The 21,337-nt window shown below is 29.0% G+C and overlaps 1 protein-coding gene across 4 annotated transcripts in view; it reads left to right on the top strand.

Annotated features, from left to right (window-relative positions):
* Nucleotides 1-21,337, top strand: part of LOC126733777 (uncharacterized) — a 559,879-nt gene that overhangs the window by 34,916 nt on the left and 503,626 nt on the right. For 2 of the 4 annotated variants that reach the window (XM_050437170.1, XM_050437174.1), the window contains exons 1-2: nucleotides 3,222-3,499; nucleotides 10,223-10,838. In XM_050437170.1, the coding sequence (XP_050293127.1) occupies nucleotides 10,320-10,838 (519 nt within the window). In that variant the 5' untranslated portion in view covers nucleotides 3,222-3,499; nucleotides 10,223-10,319. Of the gene's footprint in view, nucleotides 1-3,221; nucleotides 3,500-10,222; nucleotides 10,839-21,337 lie in introns of those variants that run through there. The other 2 variants (XM_050437172.1, XM_050437171.1) reach the window with 1 other exon arrangement.

The following is a 21,337-nucleotide window of genomic DNA, read 5'->3' as shown; positions in this document are numbered from 1 at the left end:
CTTTTTGTCGCCCAAATTAGTTTTGTATGTTCTTTTAAGTTTGCTTAAAATTTAAAGCACAAGATAAATTTGTTTTTTTATATTATTTAATAATTTTTATATCTCAACACAAATAAAATTTAAAATTATTAGTAGAGGTGAAAAATGCACATTTTCTAATTGCGTATGCAACCTTTCTTCTTCTTATTTTTCGATGAATATATTTATCGTTGAATGCAAAATAGTTATACAATAAAATCTGTACTTTTGTACTCTTTATACTGATATTATATAATAAATAATATTAAAAAAAACTTGAATATAAAAATTGACAAGAATAAATAAAAATAAAATATAAGTCCTTGAGCGTCCAACATATTAAAAAAAAATATTCCGTTATATTTTATATCATATTTTAATCAAAATGAAAAAAAAAACACTGATGTGATTGAAATTTTTATCGTCTAAATTACATTTTATTTCTATTAAATTATTTATTTGGAAACTTAAAAACTTGAATCAAATTTTCGTAAATTCTGTCATAATATCACCTTTTAAAATTAACAGATTGACATTTTTTTAAAAATTAATTTCTGCATTTATTTAAAGCTATATTTTGGCCTTATTTATAGCTCTAACAATATTTAACTATTAATTTTTTTATTATTTATGCATATCAAATGTATCATGTCTAAAAAAAGAGAAAAGGTGTTACATTTTTAGCTTTTTTCTCATCAACCTCAGTATTTTTTATCTTTACTATAACATATGATTTATATGGATCATTTCTATTAAAATTGTTTACGATACTTAAGTCCAAGGACAAGTATCAGGTTTACAGGAATAAAATTAAGATTGCTTATTGGCGTTTAAAAAATGTATTTTAGTAGGAAAATCATTTAATATTAATATTAAGTTTCATTATCTATGTAGAATCGTATTTATCAAAAATAATATTTTATAAAGGCCTGTCTAGGTGAAAATAAACATTATTTATTTAATCTAATTAAGCTCATCTTGACAAAACCATATTTCGATTTTAAGCAAAAAAAGAAAATTAAAAAAGATAACAACAAAATGTTGGGCGCTAAAAATTGTAAGCGCAGAAATTTATTTATTTTTATTATGATGATATTAACCTGCTTGTCTAAATTATTTGAGTATCAATGCTTAAAAGATTTCTAAATTTTTTTAACATAAATAATGTGCCTTCCCCTTTTTAGCAAAAAGCCTACTATTAACGCCATCACATCACGTTTTTTTTATTTCACGTAGATCATACTGATCACTACTGATCTTCGGCGTGAAATGTACTTTATGAAATATGTGCTTATCATTGGTAATTACATAATCATTTTTTTTCAACTAGTTCAGTAAACTTATTGAGATACGCTAAATTTAATATTCTATGGCTATATTAAAAAGGCTCATCATCGTTAAAATCCCCTATGGTTATAGTTATTCCATCAAAACCGCTAACTGCCTCCAAGTATTCGGAATAATACTCAACAAATTTAGCATTTTTTTACGGGTGGTCTAAGATGCAACAATAATATTTGTATTATCCATATTAAATTCCAGAGAAAGTGTCTAGACATTATTCTCATAGCATTTACTTCTGATTACCCCTTGTTAAATACTTGTTTCATTTAATGACCATCTATATTCAATTTTTGGCCAGAAACATCATCGGTTTTATATATAAGTTGGAAAAATAAAGGATGCTGTATTAAACTGTGTTATTTTTTATGTTAAATTTTTTATAAGATTAAACGTACAAATTTTAGACAACTCGAATAATTTTTTTATTGTTGGGCGCCAAGATGTCTATTATATTTTTTAAACCAATTAGGTAATATAAAACCTGAAATTTTATCTAAAAGATGAAAACATTAATTTAGTTCCCTGAAAACTGGAAAAATCATAAATTCTTTATTTATTTGAACTATTTGTCTCAAAAGAAAAAAAATTACTGCACTCAAAAAATCTTTAGATAATTAAAAGAATGAGCTTTACTACATCAAATGCCTAAAATAAATAAAAATGGCCACAACTACGTAGAAGTATTAAGAAATTATAGGCCTACAATAGAAATTATTCCTGGATATTGCGTGAAAGAAATAAAATATGACTGTGGCTACTAGTACTTGTATAATTAAACTTCTTTCACAATATTTCGAAGGAATCATGTCTTCACTTCAATGAGACGAATCATTATACCGGCTTGGCAAACTCCTTTGTTAGGCTTTTTCCATCGATATTCGATTTTCGATCATTTTATTATCGAAAAATCTAATAATTTTCTCTATTGTTGGGCGCCAAAATATCTAATTATATTTTTAACTACTTGGAAGGAAGGAAACATGTCTTCACTTCAAAGACATGAATATACCGGCTTGGCATATATTTGTTTCATCATCAAAAAATCGAAAAGTTTTTTTTATTGTTGGGCGCCAAGATGTCTAATTATGTTTTTAACTACTTGGAACGAAGGAATCATGTCTTCATTTCAAATACATGAATTACTATACTGGCTTGGTAAACTTCTTTCTTGAGTGTATTCAATATACTCAAGGAAAAGTGAGATTTCTTGATTCCCCACCTGCGCTTGTTACCATTTTTTCGATCATTTCACCATCGAATAATTTTCTGTATTGTTGGGTGCCAAAATGTCTAATAATGTATTTAACTACTTGAAAGAAAGGAATCCTGTCTTCAATTCAAATTACTTATACTGGCCTAACTTACTTCTTTAGTGTATTCAATATACTCAAGAAAGAAGTGAGATTCCTCCATTTCTCACTTGTACTTGTTACCATTTTTTCGATCATTTTAACATCGAAAAATCGAATTTTGTTTTTTTTTATTGTTGGGCGCCAAAATGTATGTAATTATGTTTTTAAAAACCATTTAGAAAAAATAAAATTTTACATTATTTTTTAATATTAGGATGAATTTTAAAAGAAAACATTAATATTTCTAAATGACGTTTGAAGAAGACCTGAACTTTTAAAGATTTTGCAGTAAGAAAGTTATAAAACTCTACCAATAGAATAACGTGTTTTTCCAGATAAGGTTATGGAGAACTAAAACAAGATTTTCCATAATTGCAAATTGCTTGTTCAAGAAAATTCTTTAGAGAATTTCCTTTTAGAAACGCCGGCAACGTAGGAAAAAGCGCGCGCTCCGCACATTATATTCTCATGTCTTCGCGGGCCGGTTTCCTCGATGGAATCTCGACCTCCTCAGTCTCGCGTCACCCGATTGGTCGTACAGAGGTGCGATACGACGTTTCGGCTTTTGCTACGTACGTCATCGGAGACGACGTTCGCCGTCCCGACGCTCTATAGGGCTACAGAGACGCGTCGATGTAAACATTTACCGGCCCGATAACGTTTCTTCTTTTGGTGGATGTTTTGTGGTTTAATTTTTTTTTTGATAATTATACAAGTGGTGTTTTGTTTGCATTTTTTTTATTTTTTGGATTTAATTAGGGAGTTCGGCGATATCAGAGTTGCCGGTAAATATCATTGAGATTTATTTATTTTTCGTGTGAATTTATACACTTATGATATAGTACAAAATATCTACAGATTGATACAACTTTCAAATTGCTGTAGGTACGCCACAAAATTTCACAAAAAGATTATAAAGTCTAAGAATATAAAGGAAAACATGAAAAAATGTACTCAATTAATTGCAAAAATTTCAAAATCACTATTGAACCTGCATGACTCTTTATTGTCATGTCATTTTGCAATATTTGCTATTTCCTGGAAGAAAATGATTGCATTCATTAGAACTGCGGATTAAGATTACATGAACAATCCCAATTTTGCAAACTCTGCATTTTATCATTTATTTTTAATAATATATTAGGTCACTGATCCTTTAACACTTATTAAAAACTAATAGGTAAAATTATAGTTTTATTAGAATTAATTGACCTTTTTATTATCAGTATCTTAAATACAGGAATTTAATATACTAGTTATAGTTGATTCGTAGAAAAGAAAATAAAATAAAATATCTTATCATTATTATATTATCTAAAGATTTTGTATCAAGGATTTTTAATAATTTTTTCTGTAACTGAAATAAATCAATTTTTGCTTAAATTAATTGAAATTTTATGAGGGAAATTAATATTTTTGTTACCTAAAGACGAGGAAATATATTTTGAAGAAATTAAATAAAAAAATGAATTTAATTGTCTAAGTAAAAAATCATGGTTTAAACGTTTCAAAGAGAAAAGAAATTATTCTTATTACCTTAAATAGTTAACAAAAAACCTGGATAGAAAAAATAAAATATAACTCTGTTTAAAAGATGAAAAAAATTAATTTTAGTAGTTAGAAGAATTCGATAAAACAAAACAGAACTTACACCTGATATCTGAAAGAAGTGCCAAAAATATTATGAATGAAAATTGACTAACTGCTTGAAATCTAAACAGACGGGAAATGTCTGAAATATAGAAAAAAGTAATTTTTATTGTTTGAACAGAATTATCAGTTCCCTGAAAACAATGATATATATTCATTAACCACTTAAAAGATATAGAGAGTAGCTCAGATTATTTAAAAGAGGCGAAAAAATATTTCTATTATTTAAAATATTTACTAAAGGTTCAAAAGTCTAAATGATATAAAACGTCATTTTAACCTTAGAAAAGACAAAAATGGTTCTACAACAAAAAATCTTTCAATATATAAAATGGGTAGCTTATTTACATCAAAGACTGAAATAAATAAATGTGGTACTAATTGCGTATAAGAATTTAAAAATTCCAGGCCCAAAAGAGCAATTACTCCTGGAAACTACCTGGAAGGAATAAAACATGAATGTGTCTACTAGCACGATGATATTCCAAATTCTTTCCCAATACCTTAGGGAAAGAATTTGGAATATATTATAAAAAAGGAATCATGACTTTAGTTTAAAGAAACGAATTACTTTTATTATATTAGGCTCCTGTCCTTACTATACCGACCTGGCAAATTTCATTCTTGAGTGCATTCTATTCATAAACTCATAGACAAAGCATTATAATGAAGAGATAATGACCACGATTAATCGATTCCCCAATTTCTTACATATGCTTGTTAATACGATCAATTTGGGTCAAACGCTAGTTTGTAGTGAGGCAGTACAAGAAACGCTATCGTTCTGTTTTTAAATAATAATGAAATAAACTCTAAGTCACAGGTTTTAAATTTATTAAATTAAAGTCAAAGGATTATACGTGTTTCGCCCATACTACTAGTGTATTCACTAATAAAAAGAACGAAAAAAGAAGCAGAGACAAACAATACTACATGATACAAGTCAAGGGTAGAAATGAAGTTGAAATTGGTAAAATCGGACGGAGACTACATATTAAAATTATATAAACAAAAAAAAATTATTTTTTTTATTTAATAGATTAAAATCAATGCATTAAATTTGAAACCAGTAATTTAGAATTTATTTCATTACTATTTAATGTAAGCCGGTCTCTTTAAGAAAAGATGGACTATTTCTTGTTCTTTTTTTGACTTATGACTTGTTATTGCAAAGTAGTGCATGGATTTCCGCACCGATTACATTCGTTGCTGTACCGATATAAAAACTACTATTATTACAGTTCTCTAACTCACTTTAAATATTAATTATTTTTTGAGACAGTCAAAAGTAAAAATTCAACTACCTGGATGCAAAAATAAAATTTCAATTTCTTAAACGTAATTTTTTATTTTTTCAGGCACTTTTTTTAGAGCCTCTTTTCATACTAAATGTTTAACTGCTGGAAGTAATTTCTTATTTAAGGTAGTTAGTGAAAAAAAATACTTTTTTGCAGGCAGTCAAAATTAAAATTTTCACTATCTGGATATAATTTTTCATTTTTTCCAGGTAGTTAAGAGGCCCTTATTTAGGCCCTTAAAACTAAATCTTTCACTGCCCGGACGTAATTTTTTAATTATTTTAGGCAGTAGAAGAAACTTTTTATTTTTTCTAGTGTTTTTTAAAATTTTTTCCAGGCAGTTGAAAAAATCTTTTTAGGCCCTTCAAACTAGACATTTTGGCCTGGACGTAATTTCTTACTTATTCCAGGCAGTTGATGGAATTTCCAGCTTTTTTCCAGGCAATCAAATTTAAAATGTCAGCATCTTAAGCGTAATTTTTCATTTTTTCAATGCACATTAGAGAATTTTTTTCAGGCCCTTGAAACTAAATCTTTCACTTCCCGGGTGAGTGATTTCTTATTTATTTCCGGTAGTTAAATGAATTTCTATTTTTTTTCCACTAAATTAAAATTTAAATTTCAATTGCTTGGAGGTAATTTCTTAATTGTTTAAGTCAGTTAAAGGAATTTTCATTTATTTTCCAGGGAGTCCAAATTAGAATTTTTCTTATGTTCCAGACAGTTCAGCGATTTTTTTTAAGCATTAAAAAGTTACTCTTCCTGAAAGTAAAAACAAAAATGCATTATAATAGATAAAATAAATATGGCTCCAGTTGCCTTAAACAGGACTTAAAAAAAGAATTAATAAGAAAAAATACTTATTTTCTAGAATGCCTTAGGAAAATAGGAAAAAGTAATATCTTTTAAAAAAATATACCAAAGGATCAGTCTAATTAAGTCTCTGCAGGGTAGAAGACCAAATGCGAATAAAGAGCGAAATTAATATTAACTATTATTAATATATAACTATTTGCAGACATTATAATAGAAGCACCGTAAACTGGGGTTACTTGTATACCTTTTCAGCACACATCCCAATATACATTTTATATCTATGAAAAAATGTTCATACATTGCATTCTAAAGCCCCTTCTATTCTGTGTATGCTAGCCCTTAGTCATATAAAGAATAAAAAGAGAATCTATATTATAGCAAAGGCCATTAAAACCAATATTTAAAAAAAATAAATTTTTATTAAATACATAAAGCCAAAAAACAAATTCCTTATAAATGCTTTGAAATTCTATTAACAAGTTAAAAAAAAATAAACAAAGGTTTGGTAAAATAGGGCACATTCTTTGAAAAAAATCACAGTGTAAAAAAAACAACACTGACTAATTTTTGTCAACTTAAAAGTTCAATGTGTTCTGAATCTTTACACGATTCGCACTCAGAATAAGGGTGTTTGTTTTCTGTGACAGGGTTTCCAAATTCATGCGCTACATTTCGTACATTGCATCCAATCAATTGCGCCTTAAATCGAGAAATATTACATAAAGAGTTGCTTTTTCTTTCCTTCCTACTCCTCCTGGTAGGGAGTTGCTGTGTGCATGGCAAAACGCTAGGTGAAGAGGGTCTTGATTCTTTGGCTGTAGTTAACACTTTAGAGAACACTTAGGGAAATTTTAGAGACATTAGAATCTGTAACAGTGCAAGATGCATTACTTTCAAGTTCAAATTTCTCAACCCCTGTTCTGCAGTACTTTTTCAACAAATCAACCAAGGTGTTGTCTAAGACTCTTTCCGTATCTATATCTTCTAGTCCACTAGGAATGCGCTTTAAAACTTCGTCAGGACTTGTAGGATACAAACCGGTTCCTCTAAGTCCTAAATTGAGATTTTCTGCCAGATTTTAACCTACCCCTTTTTACAATCTGTCCAGTAGGTTTGAAATTTGTTCTTTCGGAATCCAGCCTTGGAATCGAGACATTTTTCTCCGGTGATCAAGAATCTTAGAATACAGTTTCATCGAGAACTACTTGATTGTTCCTCTCTCAGGTTCCGACGTAAAGCAGGAAGGCTGGAAGAACCACATTTGATATAAGTTAATGTCGAATCATTTACTCGCACTTCACGTATATTTTATTTCTCGCAGTTCACCTTGCGTCCAGCTATCATAAACATTCAAAGCTTTAAATGCAACCTTTGGTTGTAAAAGGTCTCCATTAGCATTTCTATAAACCAATAAACTGATGGTAACACAAAAATGCTCCTGAGCTTTTTCCACTTCTCTATTACTTCTCTTCTTCACTTCTCTAATTATTAAATCATTAAAGAAATTTAGATTTTCATCACGATCCACTGATTCTCTGGATCTCTGTATATTTAAAGCCATTCGTTTTAATTGTTTCGTTTTATAAATGATCGAAAATCGAGCCCTAAGAAGTTATTTTTGAATATTTGGAGACTTTTTCATTGTTTGTCCAATAATTTTTTATTACGTCACGAATATCAACCTTTCTGAGAGGAAATCCTCCATTTGCTAGAGCACCCAATTTCTTTAAAACGAGAGCCTCTTCTTGCCCATTTAAGGATCTTTAGACGACCAACTCAGTATAAGTGTGCACCAAAAAGTCTTCGACTTAACGTAGTCGGTTCTACTTTGAAAGTTTCCTCTGCTAATTTTCTGACGTCATGGACGTTAGCAACAGAACCACAAACAATAATATTTTTATAGTCGCCCAGATAAGTTCTATCCGCAATATATTTTTTTCTTATTTAAGGACTAAATCTGATTTAAAACTTGCAAAAACAACTTAAGGGAAAAACTATAATTAAACATAGATAAAAGGGCTGTAGATTTAATTTTTTTGCAGCATAAGAGATAAATGTTTGTAAAGTGATAAATGTCAATTGTGATACTGTGATAATTATCACAGTAATTGTTAAAAATTTGGTTACCCCTTTAAACTCGGTGTGTAAATAAAATACACCATAGACACACGAGAGACACATTTTTTTAAGGGATGAAGGGTTGTAAGCCACCTCTCAATAATTTAAAATCATTGTAATTGGTAAATTTGTAACAATTTTGTTTGTAAAACGTGTATCTCTGGGATCTATGGTGTATTTTATAATCTATTATTTACACACCGAGTTTGAAGGTGTATCAAAATTTTTAACAATTAATGTTATTTTTTAAATTATTTATTATTATACAAACAACTTTTAATGAAAGTATCAGTAGTACGCTGGGTTTGATTAATAAATGAAACACAGTACTTGCATTTAGCGTATAATAAATTAAAAATTGCTGCCTAGCGCTTTCGGCCGTAGGCCATCATCAGGGCTTAAGACAATGTCAAAGCAACGACCCTATTCAAAAAAACTGTACACAACATGTTGTGTATAGGCAGCAATTTTTAATTTATTATACGCTGAATACAAGTAGTGTGTTTTATTTATTTATCTCTTATGCTGCAAAAAAATAAATATACATCATTTTTCTCTATATGTAAATATATATTTTTTAAATTTAATTAAATTAAATTTATTTACCTGTGATAACAAAAATCCGGCGAAAAATCACAAGAAATCATAGCCTTAAATAAAAAATAAATTATAATAGACGTGACGTATAGGTTATTCCGGGGTGGGCAATAGTTGCCCCAATTTACACTATAATGCAGGATCATAATGATAAAAGAATAGTTTTTGTTTGTGAGCCAAGAAATAACTTTATTGGCTAACAATAAATCGACAGAGGTACATCGATCAATTGTGACTTTTAACTTATTGATTAAAAAAATAAAACATTCAATTCCAAAGTTCGTTGTCCCAAATTGTGCTGCTTATTATACCACTATGCATTCCATTATAATCTTAATCCAACTGCTAAAATACCAAATAATCCTGCAATAAAAAAAAATCTGAATACACTTCATTAAAAGTTTCCAATTTATAATTCATTGTTTTGCCCCAAAGTCGTACAGTCAAAAGTTAAGCAACAACCTTCATGGGCACCATCTCGGTAGTTCATTGATCCGCATCAGGTGTCTCAGCCGGCTAACGTCGTCCTTGCTTCGGTGATGCCTCATCGGTTTTACTTCATGTGTATCGCCACCAGATGAGGCGGTTTCTGGGAATCTATTTATATTAAAATAAGAAAAAATTATTCACTTTACATACCATTTATCACTTTTAACTATGTCCATATTAAAAATTGAATTTTCCTGTTTGTTAGTTTTTATTTTAAGTCATTTTGTTGTCTCTCAGTTACATGAATAATTAGGATTTTATTATTTCAGGTCTAAAAAACTCCTCCGTCTAAGTATTATTAAATCTGCTTGAAATGTCACTTTTTACCATTTCTTCAATTTTATTTTTTTGCAAAACAGTAAATCTTTTCGTCATTTTTCAGTTTTAATTTTATTTTGATAATAACAGAGGAAAACAGGCTTATCAGTATAAATATTATACGATTTTTTTTATACTTTACTATGCACAGCCGTCAAGGTGCTTCTCTGTTCGAACGATTGACATCGACTTTAATATCTTACACATTCTTTTTTTTTATAGCGTATCCCATCCTACCGACTGTCTCTACTGCCATGTGAACATTCACCCTCACACTCTATAAAAGTAAAACCAATTTAAAACGTCCAAAAAAATCCCCATGGCAACGAACATAGTCACCGAATGGCTAAAATCTCTTCGCTTGGGCCAGTACTCCGAAAGTTTCATAGACAACGGCTATGACGACCTGGAAATCTGCAAACAAATCGGCGATCCAGACTTAGATGCCATCGGGGTATTTAATCCCTCGCACAGGGGTCGGTTGTTGCAAAGTGTACGTACTTTACGCGAAGAGGGCGCTGCTAGCGTCTATTTTAGCCTTGAAGAAGCCGAGAAATCAGTTACGTTAGCTACGGAGGAAGCCTCCCTGTCGGATCAGGCATTTTTAGTATCTGCACAGCAGAATGACGCGGACAGGCACAGTACTGGATCCAGGACGTCGGGAAATGAGAAAATTAATCCCAGTGCGCCCATGGAGGAGGTTTCCAGGTATCTGGATGAGTACGAGGAGGGTAAGGCGGAACTTGTTAAGATACCGAGGATGCAGCTTAAAGGGTTATTGAAGGAGAAGCTGGGACAGGATGGGGTGAAGTTAAGTCTGCAACCATATTCGACACAGGTGAGTTTTCAAGTACTATTAAAATATTTTATACGACATGCTTCTAAGAGTAACTTGGCTTAAGGCCAATTATATCAAAGAAGTTGTTGATTTGTGGCAAGTTGAAAAATAAATTTATTTTAAAGGGAAACAATTTAATAAAGATGTGTAAACTATTCTGAAGAATTCATTTATTAAACATTTGGAAGCATAAATAAGTTTTTTAACTCTATCCCACTATAGCAGCAAGTTTTTTTTCCAGAAGTGTATCATAAACAAGATCTACAGTAATTCCTTTAAATCTTACTTCCATGTCCAAAGTAATACTTACATGTCCGAGAAAAAAATTATTTTAACAATTTTGAAGTAAACTGGTGACATCTTATCAAGCTCTATGAGGAGCATCTCAGAAATAGAGATATTGAATTTTAAATAAACAAGATATTTTTTTTTTAATATTAAATGGATGGATTTCACGAAATCTCTCAATCATTGAAATTTTATTTTAAGTAGTTGAGCTGCAGCTATTAAATTTCAAAAGTTAATTTAACTGCTTGTAAAATATCAAAATAATGTCTGGCAGATGTTTTTAGGTAGCTGATCAGATGCTTACGGTTTAGTTTCTTGGAATAACTCATAAATAGCTTCAATTGCCTGGAAAAATTCAGTAATTACACCTGAGTTTTGAAAGACATTTTCAGATAGTTTGTTATCGGACTCTTACATTTAAAGTTCTTAAAATACCTCACAAATGCTTAAAGCATATTTTATGAAGTTAACCGGTTCTTATATTTAGGGTTCTTGAACTAACTCAGAAATGGTTTTGGTTGCTTGGATAGGAATCAGAAATAACCTTAGATGTGTCGGAGGAACTTGCCGGCAGTCAGCTTCAGATTCTTGTATCTAAGGCTCTTGAAATTACTTATAAATGACTTAAACTGCCAGGAAAAAATAATAATCTTATAGCTCAAATAAGGTTAATTGAACTATAAGAGAAAATCAGAAATGACCCCAATACATTTTTAGAGCATAAAGAGATATTTTTAGGCAGAAGGCATCAAGTATATTTAAAGTTTTAAGTGCTTGAAAAAAAAAATAATGACGTCAAATGTACCTACGGTTCTTGAAATAACTCATAAATTAAAACCAATTAGAAATCACTTTGACAGATTTTGAACTATTTGAAGAAAAATAAAAATTAATTCCAAATTCAAAGGATACATTTTTAGGCAGTTGGCCTCGAAATCTTACATTGTTAGTGAAATAACTTGCAAACGAGTTCAAGTGCTTAAGAAAATTCAAATTCGAATGTTTTTAGATGTCTTGCGATGCACTTCTCTCACTTGGCTCTAGATATGTGTTATATAATTTTAATTATATATTAATTAACTGAATAATGTTCATGAGGATGCCTTCCTAGAAAGACGAAACGTGATTACAATAATTTTTTGATTTTTTAGGACTATAGGCAAAGAAGTAATGAGTTAATGAAAAAAGCTTTTAGGAAAAACATAATAAAGAAAGTAAACAATGCAAAAATTAAACAAAAAAAATTAGAAGGAATAAAAAATTCACACAAGCAACTTCAATAAATGTTAAAAAACTTATCGTAAAGAGGCGCTTTAATCACAAATGACCTAAGATACGTGACATTTTCAGCTCGCTTTAGGTTCTTGTAACTAAGGTTCTTGAAATACTTGAGAAATGGTTTCAACTGCCTGAAAAAAAATCAGAAAAAACCTCAAATGCGTGGAAGAAATTTTCTTTTACGTATTTCTTCAAGTCCTTGTATCTACAGTTTTTAAAATAACTCATAAATAACTTTAATTACCTGAAAGATATGAGGAATTACTTCAATAGTTATTACCAATATCCTTTATTAATTCTTTTAATTTATGTATTTAGTTACAATTTACATTTAAAAGAAACCTTAATGTGCTCGATGATCTCGTGATTCTTGATCCTAAAAAATAAAATAAAATAACTAAATGAATAAAATATTAGATTTACTGTCTCACTCTTTTTCTTGAGTTTAATAATTCGGATGGTGGATCAGTTCGTCTCTCTTTTTTACAATACAGTTTCTTTGGTCTTCTTTCTCCTTTTAGTCCTCAATAGAGGCGATTTGGTAGCAGGAATTTGTACTTGTACTTTGTGCCATGTTTGCCTGCAAAAGTTCTATTAATAAAAGTTGAGTAAGTGACTTCTCTTGTTATAAGGCTTTTAATCGTTATGGTATTCACAGCTGAAAGGAAGTTTTGGGCTTTTTCTAATGCAAGAAGGAAGTAAATCTGTTAAGTGGGAAGTTATTTCGCTTTGTACTGTCTTTAATAAATTCATAGATGAAGTAAGTTATGCTGAACTGCTTCGAATTACTTATGTCTATAAAATTTGCAGAATGTTCTTCGGAAGCATTCAAGACCAACCAAAATCAAGCAAATCCGATATTTACAAGGGAAGATATTTAATTGATTGATATGTGGGTCTCGGGAAGTTGGAACTGCCTTTAGGACAATGAAAGGCTAGAGGTATCATACTGTGGAACTATAGGCAGTTTGTTTGCTTGCAACATCTTTGATGCAATGATGCTAAATGGTTATGTGGATTTGTCAAAGAATGAATTGCCAAAGAACACTTTATAACATCATACAAATTTCTCACTTAATTTGACAGGCATAAAACAATACGACTGTTCCTTCTCAGTAAAATATTAAATTTTTTTGTAATAAACTATGATAAGATACTTTTTAATAAAGTTGATATTCAACGTTAAATTATTGTAGATAATGTATTTAAAAATAAAAGGTATTTTTAAAGGTAAATTTTAAAGCAACATGGCAACTTCGCTCGATCCCATTGTTGATGTCACAAGGAACTACGACCAGTGACGTCGTCAAAAAATATTTACATAATAATATTACCATTTATGAACTATTTATGTATTTTTTTAACCCAGTTAATTAGAGTAAAGATACCTACCTAATAAGAAGCATTTTAATGTTAATTAAGTAATAAATAAATTTCTTAATAATTCGTGTTTTTAAATGCAAAAAAAAGTTTTGTCAAATTTTATTCTATTAAACAAATATCAGTTTTACATCACTTATTTTTCGTATCATATCAAATAATATATACAGGGTGCTGACTTCTTCAAAGGACTGTATTGGTATATTGGAAACTCATTTACCTAATGTCTTTATTAAAAATATATAGTATACGAGATCGGTTAATTTAAGGCAAAGTTGCGCATTTTGGTGCTCATTAAAACGTTCTTTTGAAATTTCAAAAATTCCGAATAGTTCCGAAGATATTTGGAAAAAACCGAAAATAACCGACTCTATTTGAAAAGATATAACAAAATAAATGACTCATTCTCATTGTTACTTTCTCTATTTTACAAAATATTGTCGTCAGATTTTTAAACCGACGTTTTGTATTTGAGCTGTATATCAAAGTTTGTTTCATCATTAAGTTTGTTTTTTTAAATACGATTTTTACGATTTTTTATTACGGATTTTAAAAGCCCCTTACGTTCCTAAACCAATGATGTATTGCACTTATTCAAAAATTTTATATTAATGAATATTTCCATAAGGACTCATGTGTTAAGGAGAAAGACAAAAAATATATTTTTAATAGGATTAAAAACGTTTTCTTTACAGTGCTAGTATATTTAGTTTTAATCTTCTCCCGAAGATGCCATCATCGTTAGCGAAACACGCGTCGAGAGTAAAAATAAAGAGTTTTGGTTAGTGGTAAAACTGTCTTTTTGTCTGTAATTTTATAACAAACACTATTGGCCAATAAAAAACCCAAGGCAGAATCAAGAAGTAAGACCTCAGGGACAACAGTTATTAATATATGGGTTGGTATGTAGCACAATAAAATTATCGGACGGTTTTTTTCTTGAAAGAAATCTAACATCCGAAAGATATGCAGTTAATAAGGACCAATATAATGAATTCCTTTGAATATATTACGTCAACTATGGTGGCAACACCGTGAACAACAAATGAATTGTTCCCTAACAAATGGAGTGGAAACCAAGAACCCGTACGTTGGCCCGCTAGAAGCCCCGACCTATACCCTTTAGATTACTTTCTTTGGGGATTTCTTCAAAACCGTCTTTATCAAAATACGCCACAAAATCTTAAAGCCTTACGTCAAGACCTAACAAGGGAGATCAGTGCTATCCCCGCAAAGACTATTCAGTGTGCGATCTATAAAATTCACGAACTGACACGAAAATGCATCCAAGCAGGCGAATTACTATAATTATATTTGAATTTTTGTTTTAATTGTGTTATTTTTAAATCTCTGTTTATGTTAGTGTCCAAGCTTTTTTTATTAATGCTTTATTATATAAAAAAGGTGTTTGTTTTTAATCCCAATACATTTTTTGTCATTATTATAACATTTTTGCATAAGTGTTGGTTTAGGAACATTTGTTAAAAACGGGCTCTTAAAGTCTGTAATAAAAAATCCAGGGCCATATTTAAAAAAAAAAACTTGATGACAGCTGAAATATGAAACGTCGGTTTGAAAATCTGACGAAACCATTTTGTAACATAGAGAAAGTAGCAATGAGAATTTGTAATTTATTTCTTTGTATTTATTTAAGTAAAATTGTAAAAAAATAAAAATTGCCAATATTCGGTTTTTTCCAAATATCTTCGGAAGTGTTCGAAATTTTTAAAACTTCAAAAGGGCGTTTTAATGGGCACCAAATTGTGCAACTTTGTCTCAATTTAACCGACCTCGTATTTCTTCTAGTTTACAAGATCCCAATGGTGAGGCTCGAATTTGGGACACCCTGTACAGAGGTGTGTGAGATATATGATTATATCTGTATAGATAATATTATATTTGTGAATATTGTCACGTAGATAGGTTAAAAAATTTTTTTACTGATTGCAAATTAATGAACCCCTAAATCACTACTGAAATAAATATTTTATCCTTTATTTAGTTAATTCTTTTATTATTTGATTTTAAAAAATTATTTATTCGTCAAATTCTAAATAGTTTTTAGAATTTGAACTAATGTAACTCTTTTTAGTTCACTTTTATCCCTAGTTAACCAATAAACTTGACAATCATCATATCTGTTCAATGACCAGATATATATGTCAGCGATTATATTACTATCATTATTGGTCTTTCAACTATCCTATTGGTTAAATATATGTCGAAAATGAGATAGTTCACCTTTAGAATACAATCTTCGCAATAGCTCAAAAATACAAAATTTAAAGTGTCCATAAGTTTAACTGACAAATCGATCCATGCAGGCGCCTCATCTGATGGTGTCCAGCATAAAATGGACAAAATTAAATATTTGTCCAAGCAAATGCATTGTGTAGAGCAGGACGCTCAAACCGGCATGTCGCCTTGTGTAGCGGACGGGACACGTAAAATAATCAACGTCCGGTAAATGGTCGTCGGCAAATGGTCCGCACGTTCTGCAATATTAAAATATTTGAATAATGCTTTGCTTTTGTATCATGGCATCACATAAGATTACCTGCATATTAAACTTTTAAAGTTTAGTGTTTTTTTTAAGAAAACTAAATGCCGTTTAATGTAGGTACTCTGTAACTACTTGAGTGCTATCAACCAACAATCATTATTAAAAATGTTAATTAAATACTCCATGTAAAAATTTGATTTGAAAAATATATTCTATTGTGTCATATGGAGGTGAAAAAATTAAATTTCTTAATATATTAATTTTTCTTTGCTTATCAGCATGAAAGCATACTTACATGAAATTAAAATTTTAATCTCAGCGTTGATTTTAAGGATATATCAATGTAAAACTAATTTAAAAAATCCCTATCGATTTGGAACTAATAAAACATTATTATTTGTAATTTTTAGTTAAATTTCAACTATTAAGTTATTGCAATTTTCTTAATAAGTAGTGTAAGTTTATTCTTTTCTTATAGCCCAAAAACAATTCAAAAAATAAAAAAAATTGTTTAGCCACTATCTCTTTGGAAATAATTATAAAAAGTTTGGTAAAAATAAACAATTTGTTTTTATCAGCTTAAATGCTCTAATATATTTATCAGTGATTTTCAAGTTACTCTAAAGCGCAAAGGGTAGTTTTTTTAATAATTTTTTTTTTAAATACGACATATTAACATATAAATTTAATAACATATTAATTTCAGTGGTCATATGGTTAGAACCTTTGGTGTGACACTCAAATCACGAGTTTTACCACCAACCAAATTTCTTTATTTTACTCTCGTCACATGTTTCCCTACCGATGTTAGCACCTTTTTTTTCCCAAAGAAGCTAATATCGTTAATCGAAACACGTTTCTAGATTAAAATAAACATTATTTTCAACGATGGTTTTAAAATAAACTTTATTTTAAGAGCTTATTAATATTCATGAAATTAAAAAAAAATAACTGATTCAGATTCAAAGTTCTTAGATGATTTTTAAAATTTTATTTTTAATATTTCTTGAAATTACATATATCTTAATCGGACATTTACCCAAAAATTCCATTTAATGGCATACAAAATTAAATCTGAATTATTTCTCCTGACCCCAGCTTGTAAACCTGTTTTTTTGTTGAATATAAATAAAGACAAACTAATTCAGATGTTCGATTTATATATTTAAGTCAATGTTTCTAAATATTAAATAAAATTCGTATTACGATCTAATAAAAAACCGATATAAGTCATCATTGTAAGAATTTATAGAGTTATTAGTTTTTTATAATCAGTAACAATCTTCTAGTAAATAAATATTTAAGTCTCCAACTATAACTGTCTCGCAGGATATTTTTCACGAAAATTTTCTTAGTTTCTTATAAATTCAATATTCCTATATGAGGACGGCTTATATATAACGCTTACTTGTAAATCAGACGCTTCAATATAATTCCATAATACTTAAGGGTTTCTTTGATATCAACTGATGTTCCACCACCTCAGCCATCTCTGCTTGAATTTATAGCTGTTATAACAATATATCCTACAAAAATGCCTCATTCTCATTTAACCATGTCCCAAATAGAGCTAGAATATCACATGAATTGCTTATTAATAAAGATTCTATAACATTAACTTTGTTGCAAATAAATTAAATATTCATATAGGTAACACTTAATTGTCCTATAAGAGACCTCATCAATTTTCTAGTGCTTTCTCATAATTCACTGATATAACTTTTGAACTATCATCTTTCCTTAAAAATGTACTTTTTTAAATGCCCAAACCCTTGTGAATAATAAAAATATTTTGTTAATTTTTAAGGGTATAGCCGGATCAATGGTAAAATCCAAGCTTTTCAATTTTTTTTTCTTTAATTAACAACGTTTCGGCCTATGATAGGCCTTCTTCAGAACACTAGAAAATCTAAAAAAAAACAGTAAAAAACATTTATAGACAAGTTCTTTATACAATGGTCACAAAACAATCACTAACAATTAAAAAACGTTAAAAACTAATTAAATAAGTATATTAAAACTAAACTCTTACATTACTCAATGACTATTTCAATTATTTAAATATATCTTTAAAACATAAAGACAAAAAATCATCAATGAAATTTGAGAGTTATAATTAAAACTAAAAAATCAAAAATTTAATGGGAACATTTTAATTTATTTACAGCAGTAAAATGTTAGCTGTTCGTTAAATTGCGACAAATGGAATATCATAGCTGTTTCAAATGATTGCATTTGGTTTATTTGTTATTGAGAATATATACCTGTTAGTGTGTAGTTGACAATAATGAATAATATTTTAGCTCAAGGTTTTAATTTTTAAAGTGTTTAGATAATCCAAAGAAAACATGGGAAAACATAATTCGTATCTTTTTTTTTTCAATTTAAACATCTGTTCTTTTATTCTTACTAATTTTAAAAATAAATGTTTATTGGACTTAAATTAAAGAAAACTTAATTGAGCAATAATTATTACTTTTACTGTATACACGCGAAAATTTAAACTTTGTAACTATGTAACCAGATGTATGATCTTATTTGTGTTTTTGTGTATCTTTTATACTCCTGAGCATAATCTCATAAAGATCGTTACCTCGACCAAAATATATAAATTGATCTTGAAAAAAATTAACAATACAAAATTAAATCTAACTATAAATTTTCTAAGAATCTAAATAAAAAGTTTCGAAGAATATAAGATATTGTAAGATAAATACAAACACCTGACAACCAGTTAATTCGTAATCCTACACTTCTGTTGAATAACAACCAATCCTTCCCCATTACTTTCCATGTGATTTCCTATAAGTATAACGTCTAGCTCTATTCAAAAGATCATAAAACACAGTTACAATATGCTTCTAGAAACTGATAACGTATATAGCGCCGTTTCATCGCTTTTACGTGACAATGGCGCGAATGAGCGCTTTAAGCTTTATTCTTTCCCTACGTAAGCTTGTTGTCTAATAATAACTAATAGCTGTTTAATAGGGTCGTAATTTTCGTGGGGATTATCGTGGCGAAATTGAGCGGGAGTGTGTAATAAGAATTAATGAAGTATTTTTAATGAATTTTTCTTCGTGAGTAGTTTATACTTACTAAGGCGTTGATTTTTAATGTAGAAATTTACGTGTATGAGAATAGGGGGTCTTAAAAAATTGATTAGAAGTTTAAGAGTTTTAATATTAAAAGTATTTTAAAAAATGCAACTTACTTGTATTAAATTATGAAAAATAATTTTTAAAATCCAGCCAAGTGCCAAGAGGACTGCTATTAAGTGCTTAATGCCCAAGATTTTGCTAATTGCCCAAGAGGAGCTCTATTAATTGCTTTCAATAAAAACATATTTTTTAATTAAGTTGTGTGTTAAATTCCTAATAAAAAGTCCTGTTTAGGTAGTTTATATTATTATTTGATGAAAAGTACATACGCAGTTTTAAATGACATTTTTACTTTTGGTAAACTGAAAATCTAATTTACAATTTACCATTTTGAATAAAATATTTTTATTAAAGCTCAATTGTAGGCTTTGTGAATTAATTCATCTATAAAAAAACTGCAAAAGTAACGAAAAAGCAAACAAAAGTGAATAATAACGACGACAAATGAACAATCATGATTTCTTTTTTTTTTGGTGGAAAGTGTAATTTTTGTTGCTTTTTAATGTTTAGGCTTTTATATGCAAGAAATATTTTTAGAAATGCTGAATCTTTTACAAATCTTTCATTAAAAATACTTTATAATTATATTTCATAGTAAAATTTGAATTTAAATTGAAATTCCTCACTAAACTTTTTTGAATAAAAAAAATAAAATGTATGTTTAATTGCCTTAAATAATAAATCACAATTTCCTTTTTTATTCTAGGCAGTCGAATAGTTTTCTGAAATTTAAATTTTTTTATACCCACTAGTCGATTTTTCCATTTTTATAGGAACTAGGCAGTTATTTCTTTATTAATTAAAGTAGCTCATCACCTACGAATGATATTTTAATGTATAGCGATAAAAGGTTAAATACATTTTGAATATTACTTGATTTTAGCAAGGCTCTTGACACCCTTTAGCATCATATTCTTTGTAAAAAAAATAAGTTTGTTAGTTTAAGTGATGCTTCTGTATATATTTTTGTTAAGTATTTTTTTGTTTAAGTTGCTTCTTTAATTATTTTTAAAGTTTTTTGCTAATAACAAAGTATCATATTATATTATGATTAAACAGGCTATTCCACAAGGTAATGTTTTGCTCTTCTCTTTATATGCCTTTGATTTTTATTCTTCTATAAACCAATATTAAATACATCAATATGCTGACGACACACAAATTTACTATTTTTTTCTAAACTTAATAAAATTGCTGTTATGTCTGCTGCACACAACATAGTTTTAAATGAAAAAAAAACTGAAATTTGACTCAGCAGAGAACTATATCTTAGAAAGCGCCAATTTCCAAGTTTCCTTACATAAATTAAAGCTTAAACTTAGTAAATTTATAAAAATGTGGGTCTCATAATTGACCCCAACCTTAGATTTGCTTCCCGTGTAAATAACTTGGTCCAAACTTCATACTGCAAGCTGAAAAATTTACATTTAAGCAAAGATCTTCTTGTACTAACATTAAATTGAGATTGTATAATAGTCTTATTCTCTCCACTATTTCATATTGTGATGTTGTATATTGGCCTGCAATTATAAATCAAGCTATAGAAATATTACAAAAAATACAGAATGCCCGTGTTACTGTGCAGAATGTACTATATTTGTATTTCGAGATGGTTAAGGGCTTAGATGTTCATATCAGCCAAACTCGCTATATTTGCCTATCGAATAGTTTAACATAGAACCCGTTTATTCCAAAGGTCGTTTTCCTTTATTTCTCTGTCAATTTGCTGTTCCCATAATTCTGGCATTATTCAGAAAACGGATTAAATGCTAAGTGCTTAATGTTTATAAATAATGCAAAAAGTATTTTTTTAAAACCTTTAACCTCATATAATAAAATACAGTGCTATTATTTTCAATGAAACACTGATTAATAACTTCTTAAAAAAA

The sequence above is a fragment of the Anthonomus grandis genome, chromosome 3 (assembly GCF_022605725.1).
Source record: "Anthonomus grandis grandis chromosome 3, icAntGran1.3, whole genome shotgun sequence".
NCBI classification, from domain to species: domain Eukaryota; kingdom Metazoa; phylum Arthropoda; class Insecta; order Coleoptera; family Curculionidae; genus Anthonomus; species Anthonomus grandis.
Note: the sequence above shows the minus strand (reverse complement) of the source record. Positions and strands in the feature narration are given on the sequence as shown.